The sequence below is a fragment of the Lactuca serriola genome, chromosome 8, assembly GCF_051521515.1.
Source record: "Lactuca serriola cultivar US96UC23 chromosome 8, Lser_US96UC23_V15, whole genome shotgun sequence".
Lineage (NCBI taxonomy): Eukaryota > Viridiplantae > Streptophyta > Magnoliopsida > Asterales > Asteraceae > Lactuca > Lactuca serriola.
This window is the reverse complement of record NC_136415.1, coordinates 274,115,934-274,125,546: the sequence shown is the minus strand read 5'-3', so window position 1 is coordinate 274,125,546 and position 9,613 is coordinate 274,115,934. Positions and strand designations below refer to the sequence as shown.

General features: G+C 34.0%; 2 protein-coding genes across 2 annotated transcripts; one reads left to right on the top strand and one right to left on the bottom strand.

The window, feature by feature from the left end:
* The first annotated feature begins 302 nt into the window (after positions 1 to 302).
* EMB1688 (Minichromosome maintenance (MCM2/3/5) family protein) lies at positions 303 to 2,472 on the top strand. Its single transcript, XM_079016657.1, has 5 exons — positions 303 to 1,084; positions 1,297 to 1,527; positions 1,605 to 1,799; positions 1,905 to 2,098; positions 2,180 to 2,472. Exons 1-5 carry the CDS (start codon positions 431 to 433, stop codon positions 2,376 to 2,378), a joined length of 1,473 nt encoding a protein of 490 aa, XP_078872783.1. The 5' UTR covers positions 303 to 430; the 3' UTR covers positions 2,379 to 2,472.
* Positions 2,473 to 6,344: 3,872 nt separating this feature from the next.
* LOC145070019 (signal peptidase complex subunit 1-like) lies at positions 6,345 to 8,216 on the bottom strand. Its single transcript, XM_079016937.1, has 2 exons — positions 8,084 to 8,216; positions 6,345 to 6,796 (listed from the first exon to the last, which is right to left on the bottom strand). Exon 2 carries the CDS (start codon positions 6,794 to 6,796, stop codon positions 6,515 to 6,517), a length of 282 nt encoding a protein of 93 aa, XP_078873063.1. The 5' UTR covers positions 8,084 to 8,216; the 3' UTR covers positions 6,345 to 6,514.
* Between the last annotated feature and the right edge of the window lie 1,397 nt (positions 8,217 to 9,613).

Below are 9,613 nucleotides of genomic sequence, written 5' to 3'. Positions count from 1 at the left end.
GCAGATGGACGCTAGATGAAGATATATCAAGGATACTGGTGGCTTGGTGACCCAACGGCCGCAAATGCTTGTTGCTAAGTCATTTCCGTTATTCTTTGGGCGTCTACCAAGCGATACGTTATCAGTTGAAAAATGGGTAAAATTTTGACTTTTTAGTTAATATAAACGGTCAAAAATTTAATGGATGAGGGAGACGTGGGTGTGACAAAAAGTTACTCGGCTATGTTTGCCGATACCTAGGTAATGCCGAGCTGCTTACCGAGGTGAATCCCTCCGGTTTAAACCTAAGCGAAACGACGTCGTTATCTGTTGTCTGTATAACACATATCGCTGCTAGAGCCGGCACTAGGCCACTAGCGGCATCTTCCTCCACCGATGACGGAAGAGACTGAAGCAACGCAGATAGCACACTAGTCCCCAACAAATTCAGATGTCGTCCGTTTCAACATCGATCCTCCGTCACCACTCCACGCCGTTCCTATCAACCACCGTCCACCGGTGCGCCTCCAGAGTCCGTTCACTCTCTATCGCCGCCTCCAGAAACCAAAACCGTGAAAACGTTTCGAGGAAATCCCAGCAGCCGAACAAGCATCTACTCAAAGCACGCGACGCCGTTAAACATTTCTCGTCTCTTTCACCGTCTCTCACCTCCACCGATAAGCTCCATCTCTCCCCGGACCAAGCCATCGGAAAAGTCGCCTCCGCTCAAGCCAATTTTATGCGCGTGGTGGTTGAATCGGCGAAATCCTCGTCTTCGGAGGAAGAGGAAGGACTTGGAGTTGAGTTGTTGTGTGTGGTAAGGAATTTGCTGAAGAAGATTAAGAGGAGAGTATTAGTAGGAGATAAGGTGTTGGTAGGTTCGATAGATTGGGTTGGTCGAAGAGGAATGATAGAAAACGTGTTCCAAAGAGAAACTGAGATACTTGATCCTCCAGTAGCGAATGTAGATCATTTACTAGTTTTTTTCTCTTTAGATCAGCCGAAATTGGAGGAATTTTCACTCACTAGGTTTCTAGTGGAGGCCGAATCAACGCAGATACCAGTCACACTTGCTTTGAACAAGACTGAGCTCGTAGACAAAGAGGTATCTAATCCATTAAAATCATGATCTCATAATCTGCTATATTCTTAATTACCTGTTTCATGAGTCGTATCAATATCCGATCATAACATGAACTTAGGTCAAATTTTGAATTCATGTAATTCCACAGTGAACTCAGTTAGATCCCCTGTAAGAAGACTGCATTAGCTCTTGAACAGAAAAAGTTACTTGATGCGATTTCCTCCTTATTGCAGACAGTGGTGTCATGGAAATCCAAGCTTCGTAGTTGGGGTTATGAACCGATCTTTTGCAGTGTTGAGACAAAAACTGGACTTGATTCTCTACAGTTCAACTTGAGGGATCAGACTACAGTAATCGTGGGTCCAAGTGGTGTTGGAAAGTCTAGTTTGATCAATGCTCTGAGAAGCAATCACTTTGGTCTTACTGCTGCACAACTGGATGATTCTTCTTCATATTCAAACCATGTAAATCTCATCTCTGCTTCTATTTCATTCAACCTAGTTTTTCTTTTTGTTTTCATAATACAAAGATTTTGTTCCAGATTTTAGGAAGCAAGTGGCTTGAAGATCAAAGAGTTGGAGAGGTGTCAGCAAGAAGTGGCAGAGGAAAACACACAACTCGCCATGTTTCCTTGCTTCCATTATCTGAAGGAGGATATGTTGCAGATACTCCTGGCTTTAATCAGCCGAGTCTATTAAAAGTAACAAAACAGTCCCTTGCACTCTGCTTCCCAGAGGTGTGTGTCCTAATTTGGCTTCAAACCCTTCACTAAAACTTGTTCCATTTGCCTTTTATTATGTTACTCATCATCTTGATTCTTGAACTTGATTGTTTTGTTCAGGTTCGCAAGATCCTTTCAGAAAGTGCACCATTGAAATGTGCATTCAGTAATTGTTTGCATCTTGGGGAACCAGGTTGCCTTGTGAGAGAGAATTGGGAAAGATATCCATTCTACTTCCAACTGCTTGATGAGATCAAAATTAGAGAGGAATTTCAGTTGAGAACTTTAGGAACCAAACGAGAGGGTGATGTAAGGTATGTGTATTAGTTAAGTATTTGTGTATTATTTATTTGAGTTTGAAATATGAATTGGTGGTGAAAATATTGGAAAATCAGATACAAAATGGGAGATATGGGGGTGAAACAAGCAGAACCAAGACTAGCGCCAAAAAAACATAGGAGACAATCACGTAAGAAGATGAACCAATCATTACTAGATGACATAGAGGAGGAACTTGATGATGATGATGATGATGATGATGATGATGATGATGATGATCCTATTATACAAGCAATGAAGAATGAAAACCAGTAGCTCGCTAGTTGTTGAACATCATTGTAAATACTAAATAGCTTTGATTGTTGCTACTTTTGGAAGAAGGAAATAGTTATGGATCCTTGAGGAGGCATCATCTTGGTTTGGAGAATGTCAAAAACATGCCTTCGGGAAAAAAAAAAAAAAAAAAAAAAGGGAAAAGGTTAAAAATGACTTACAAATTATTCCATTTCTCCATTTTTCGTTAGTCAATGAATTTATTTTTGTCCACTAATGAACTTTTGAAAAATTTATATTTTAGCGTTTAACTTATTTTCGTCACAATAAACTTTCCAAAATTGTATACTTTTAGTCGCTGAACTTATTACATATGATACCCAAGGGACTAAAATAAGACGATTTTGGAAAATTTATTTTCTAAAAGTAAATAAAACTAAGTTGAATAACTTTGAAAAATTCATTACTAATGGACAAAAATAAGTTGAATTGTCTGAATGGTCTGTTGGTCATTTTTAACCTTTTCTCAAAAAATAATGGTGTTAACGTGGAATATTAAAAAAAAGCCTTTCAAGATACCTCAATTCCTTTAAATGTTATTCTAGACGTTGTTGGTCTAACCTTTTTTTTTTTTTTTTTTTTTTTTTTTTTAATTTACTTCAAAACAGAAAAATCTATTTCATATTCTCAGAAAAAAATGGAAGGGATTCAACTAGGAATCCTAATGACTAATGAGAGTCGACCACTTTACACTAACACATTAGCCATTTTGGTTAAAAGTAACTTTTTTATATGTATAAGAAAATTAGAAATTAAATATCCTTTTGTATTTTTGTTCCTATCTATTTAAGATGCTTACAAATATATAAATTTAATATCTCATTACAAATATATAAAGTTAATATTTCAATTAAGTTTAATGATATTTGTCACCATCTAAAATAGATAGGAAGATAGTAGGAATAAAAAGTATGAAGATGTTTAATTTTTCATCAAAATATAGATATTTAATTTTTCACCAAAATATATTCTGAATAATTTCGTGATTCTTTCCAAACTATACTAAAAAGAAAGGGAAAATGACTTATTAAGGTAACTAACTATTTCAATTGTCCATATATAGGTAATGTTCTTTTTTTTTGTACACATTAAGGTAACTAACTTGTTTTGTTTGTTCACATTTAGGTAATATGACCGGCTAACACCTGTTTTTGCTTATGTGACATCCACCTGGCATATGACTTGAATACATTGCACCTACATGGCATGGTGCATATATGGGAAAATGACTTATTAAGGTAACTAACTATTTCAGTTGTCCATATATAGGTAATGTTCTTTTTTTTGTACACATTAAGGTAACTAACTTGTTCTGTTTGTTCACATTTAGGTAATATGACCGGCTATCAACTGTTTTTGCTTATGTGACATCCACCTGGCATATGACTTGAATACGTTGCACCTACGTGGCATCCACCTGGCATATGACTTGTTTTGTTTCTTCTTCCTCATCTTATTCTTCAAAACGACAAGATGAATTTCAAGCTGATCATCCATATGATTGTGGCTAACCATCTCGTGTGAAGATTTCAAGAACTCCTGCAACATATTCAACAATATTGATTTACCATCGAGTTTTGACAAACTCTAAATTTTCTTCCTAGGTTGTCAGGAGTTCTTGAAATCTTCACACGAGATGGTAAACCGCAATCACATGGATGATCAGCTTGAAATTCATCTTATCATTTTGAAGAATAAGATGAGGAAGAAGAAGCCATCGTCGATCGATCCAGGGTTTAGAATTAGGGGTGGAATCGTATGACACAGTTATAGTGTAATCGAATGAAGACAATATATGCACCATGCCACGTAGGTACAACGTATTCAAGTCATATGCCAGATGGATGCCACATAAGCAAAAACAGTTGATAGTTGGTCATATTACCTAAATGTGAACAAACAGAACAAGTTAGTTACCTTAATGTGTACAAAAAAAAGAACATTACCTATATATGGACAACTGAAATAGTTAGTTACCTTAATAAGTCATTTTCTCATATATGCACCATGCCACGTAGGTGCAAGGTATTCAAGTCATATGCCAGGTGGATGCCACATAAGCAAAAATAGGTGATAGCCGGTCATATTACTTAAATGTGAACAAACAAAACAAGTTAGTTACCTTAATGTGTACAAAAAAAAAGAACATTACTTATATATAGATAATTGAAATAGTTAGTTACCTTAATAAGTCATTTTCCCAAAAAGAAAAGGCAAAAAAATATATTGCTCTTCGAAAAAGTTATGTCATGAATTCGCAAGAACCTTTAACGGAAAACATGGTCATTTTGTTATGTTCTCTAACTTGTTTCGAGGAGCTATTGGTGGTCATTTTAGTAGGTTATTTTAACTATTTATCTTATATCAAACACTAAACTTGGTTATATGCATAAATAGTTAAATAGTAACGGAAAATTTATATAAAATATATTATTACAAAAAACTAATCAATCCAGCAATATATTTTAGAACAACGGATGTGGAAGCGAGAGCAAGATCGGCATGGAGGTTTGTGGATGACACTCTACGCTGTAAGGTTGTGCAATTTTGTTTGGAATGTTTAATTCAAAATGGTCATTATAAGATCATTTTGATAATGGTTTATTACAAAAGGTTTAGCTTATTGTTGTCCAACAAGCTACATATTTTGATCTTATTTGGTCATTATTTTTATATATTTTTTTATTTCGCAATCCAACTCTCTAAACTTTCAAAATTAATGTAAAAAAACTTATCTTGACATATAAAGGGGTAATCTGATTACCATTTTGCATGTCACCTGTTATTAATTTAAATAAAAACATTTTGACCAATGTTAGAATCATATGGGGTTGACAAGATGTCTATGTGGCTTTCTATTTTAAAATTTAAAGTTATTACTATTATTTATAAAATTCTAAAATTATTATTATTATTATTATTATTATTATTATTATTATTAATTTACATGAGTAACAATTATAGACCACCGTCTACCTCCCACTAACACCATCAATGCCACCACCAACACCAGTACACCACCATGCATTTTGAAGCAAGAAATCAACAAAAAGAAAAAGAAAATTGGCGTGGAATAAACCCAAAAATCAAACCCATATTTTAAACACATCAATTCATAGCACCAAAACTCAACTTTTAAAACCATTAAGAACATATAATCATCGGAGACCAAATTTAAATTCATCAATTTGCAGCACCGTACTATCCTTGTTATTTCTTAGTTAAAGAAAATGCTACTGATAAATTGTTGAAAATAAAGAACACATCAAGCCTTTATTGCATATAGATATGGGGTTTTGTTGAAGAACATAAAGAACACACACGATCTTATCCTTGTTATATCCAAGTTATCTTTTCAACAAAAGAAATCTGAAATATGATGCACGTGAGTTTCTCAATTTTTGGACTATGGGTCGACATCGTCTATGAAGCTAGAAAAGGAAGAGGTGATGAATAATAAAGTTGGGATACAAACCCCTAAACGAGGTTGACTGCTCTCTCTCAAAGCTTTAAGGGGTGTTTGGGATTGAGTTTAAAAAGTCTTAGTATTTCAAAAAGCCGATAAGATTAAAAAAATGTTTAGAAAATAGAAAAGCACTTTCGAAAATAAGTTTTTACTATCCTCATAAACGAGTTTTTAAAAGTCACACTCCCAACCTAAAATGACTAATTTTATCCAAACACTTTCTTTTTAAAATGGTTTATCAACTTAGACCTTCATGCTATCATTAGGAAAATTACTTTTTCTTTCCCTTGTACCTTTATTCCAAATATGTGACGTCACGAAAACGCCCAATAAGCAAATTCACAAAATTAAAATTCGTAGAGGACCCATTATGCTTCAAAAATCATATGATAAATATAAAAATGAAAGATTTTATAGTCTAAGATTTAGAAAAAGACCGAAAATAATTTAGTGTGATTGTATGAAAAAAAAAATAGTAAAGATGATCAAATTCAATTCCTCTACTCATTTAAAATATTTTTCTTCAATTTTCTTGCCGATGCATAAAATCTATTATATCATTTATCAAGCTAAACATTAAAAACAGAATCAAATCCGAAAAAAACACAACTTTCATTTCAATATGACCCAATTATGATATAATAGCCGTAGCCTATTTCTTGTTGGGTTTCTTCTTTGAAACCGAAGTCACAGCCACCTGTGGTTTTGGATGCTTTTCAGCTTCACTCGGATCCAACCATTTGAGAGGATGTTTGTTAAAAAAAGGCCAATTAGGAATTGTAATCAAAGTTGTCAACACCACTCCCCCAGCATACACAAACAACATCAGTTGAAATGAACCCACAGCATAACCTGTTATAAATGCTGCAACTGCAAATACCACCAGGAGTATCTGCATCAATTGCTCTGCTAGTTTCTGTCCTTGCCAATCCATCTATTTACCCGAGGGTATTATCGGAATATAAAAAATATATTATCATTAGTTTTTTAAAAATTCAAGGATTACAAAAAGAAAACAAAATTATGAAGATGCTTATTGACTTGAAAATGTAAATTTTCCACTTGTGGCTTGACTTGTAAGAGTCATGAATTAATTGTTGAATAATAATGCACATTTACCTATCTTTCTTTAAATTATCTTAAACAAACTTACAAGTCATACTACCGAGTCTGGCTCTTTTTGGGTTTGATAAGCCAAAAAATAGCTTATAAGCTAACTTTTTGAAAAGCTACTTAGACTAGCTTTTTAGGACTTTTTTAAAATTTTCCAAATATACCCCTTAATTAATTATAGAAACACATACTCTTACATGTCATTTTATGTAATTTTATATATTTCAGCTAGCTTTTCAGCTAGTTTTACCAAACGTTATTTTTTATCAGTTAGTTTTTCAGCTATCAACTAGCTTTTTATTTAACAACTAGCTTTTCAGTTGGTACGCCAAACATAGCCTAAGTTTGAGAAGTATGTTTATAGCAATGTCATCTATATGAAAAACAATTTTCACTACTATAATTGGGTAGAGCTTTCAAGGTATAATGTCCCAATAAGAAAAAAAAAATTACAAGTAGAATGTTATAAATAGGTAATTTTTTTGAAGTATAATGACCAGAATGCCATAATACGAATGTTGTAATTTTGAAGTTTCTGTAGGATTATCTCAAAATGGAAATTCTTGGAGTTTTCAATGGGATCAACATAAGAAAAAGAGTAGTTTTCATCTAGAGAAAAAGTGAAACAAACCATACTTGATAACCCTAGAAATCCTAGGGTTTCATTTGACACGAAACTTACAATTTAACACCATCAGCTATCAAGCACACGCATTTAGCTTTTAGATTTGTCGTTTTATTTCGATCTTCAACGGTAAATTCATTTTTACCAATTTTGTACATGTAATTGAAATCAGAGTCAATCAACTACAAAGCACTAAGCAAAAGGACAATCATAAGGTGAAATCGAACAAAGTGAGCGCAATCGACTATCAATTACCCTACAAAAACACCTTAAAATCTCCGATTCGAGATCAATTAAAAAAACACGGAATTTATCCGGACAAAAAATTCAGTTCAGAACAACCTATAAACAAGGAGTATCAGAAATATCGACAAAACTGAGATCCACAAGTTATGGAGTACAAAAAGTGCCGATCGTGTACGAACAACACTGAATTCAAATAAAATAAAATCATGTAACAAATGAGAGAGATACAGGACGAACCGTGAAGGCCGACGGCGAGTGAATGTAGGCGTTTGGTTTGTTCGAGAGTAGAATCGCACGGAAAACAGTCCCATATATGTACACTGACGAATTGTGTGAGATTGTGACTATTTTTATATGTTACACAAACGGCCCTTGTACTTCATGTAAACTTGTGGAAAACATCCCCTAAAGTTTTTGCAACTCTTATATCCACAAGTTTTGCAAATAAGACATGATATTTCAGGCTAAAAAGTTGAATGGTTGGTGTAAACACTTGTATTAGGATATACTCATTCTAATGTAGGTCTTTAACTCTACGAAAAATCAAGACTAGTCTAACTCCCCTATGTCGGTTCGTATGTCCATGAGTGTTTTTGGTGTTATTATATGCAAGAATAACAATAATAGCAACACCGCACCAAATAACAACATACCATGAATTAAAAGAGGTTGGAGGAAGGTAGATGTTGCTATGCATGCCTCCAATTGGGTAATAGTGTCACATAAATGGTCTTATGCATATCATGTAGAGAAGCAACTATGCAAACGGTATAACAAATAAGACATGTATAAATGACATAAGCTACTTCACTACAACACTCCTATACGAAGTCATGTTCTCGTAAAGAGACAACGTATTCATGTCTAACATCACACTACATTCACACTTCCTCCGTGGTCATACTCTCCTTCTTTCCATTGACTATAAGCGAATCCATCCTTTTAATTCTTATTGTTGGTAGCTTCCTTTAGACATGCCCACACCACCTCAATATACATTCCTTTGATTTTTCACTAATTGATCTGAGGCCACTCCCGAGGAATTCTTGATATCTATTTTGTATTTTATCCTAATTGATTGTAACGTTCCAAAAATCATGAAAAAAAAATCATTTTTGTAAACCATTTTTCACAAACCATGATATAATAAACCATTGTTTTCACAACAAATCCATAAAATCAGAGTATCAAAAATCTCAAAACACATATCAGTAGGAGGATGTGTATGATCATGCATTCGCCTTGCCCCGATCATATGATGTACCTTAAACCATGAAACCAACAATTGTAAGCCAAAGTTTAATGAGTTCCCCCAATATACCTGATAGTTTCATTTTATTTACTTATTTTTATAGTTTATTTTAACATATTTCATTCATAATTTAGTTAATCTTCATGCATATTTTCCCTTTTGTTATTTTATGACTATTTCGGGTACTTTCTAGTTTCGTGAGTGTAATTGCAGATTTTAAGGAGACTAGCGGATTGGGATCTTTGGGAATCAAATGGACTTGGGGGACAATGGAAGCTAATGGTCTAGAAGATTAATGGAGATTATGAAAATTATGGGCTTGTTGATCATTTGAAGGCTTAGAGAAAATGAACTTTGAATTTGCAAGAAACAAAAGAATATTCGAGCGTGCATAGATTATTGATCGGGCGAGTGCACGAGCTATGAGTGATTTGGAGAGACCAAATTGGGCTTAAAATGAAGAGAACTTGAAGAAAAATGGGTTTTGATTGGACTCGATTTGGGCCAGTGGGATA

Coding starts and splice junctions, on each gene's coding strand:
- EMB1688 (XM_079016657.1), top strand. CDS start 431: ATGTCGTCCGTTTCAACATCGATCCTCCGTCACCACTCCACGCCGTTC. Junction 1,800..1,904: donor TTGCACTCTGCTTCCCAGAG/GTGTGTGTCCTA, acceptor TGTTTTGTTCAG/GTTCGCAAGATCCTTTCAGA. Junction 2,099..2,179: donor AAACGAGAGGGTGATGTAAG/GTATGTGTATTA, acceptor TTGGAAAATCAG/ATACAAAATGGGAGATATGG.
- LOC145070019 (XM_079016937.1), bottom strand. CDS start 6,796: ATGGATTGGCAAGGACAGAAACTAGCAGAGCAATTGATGCAGATACTC.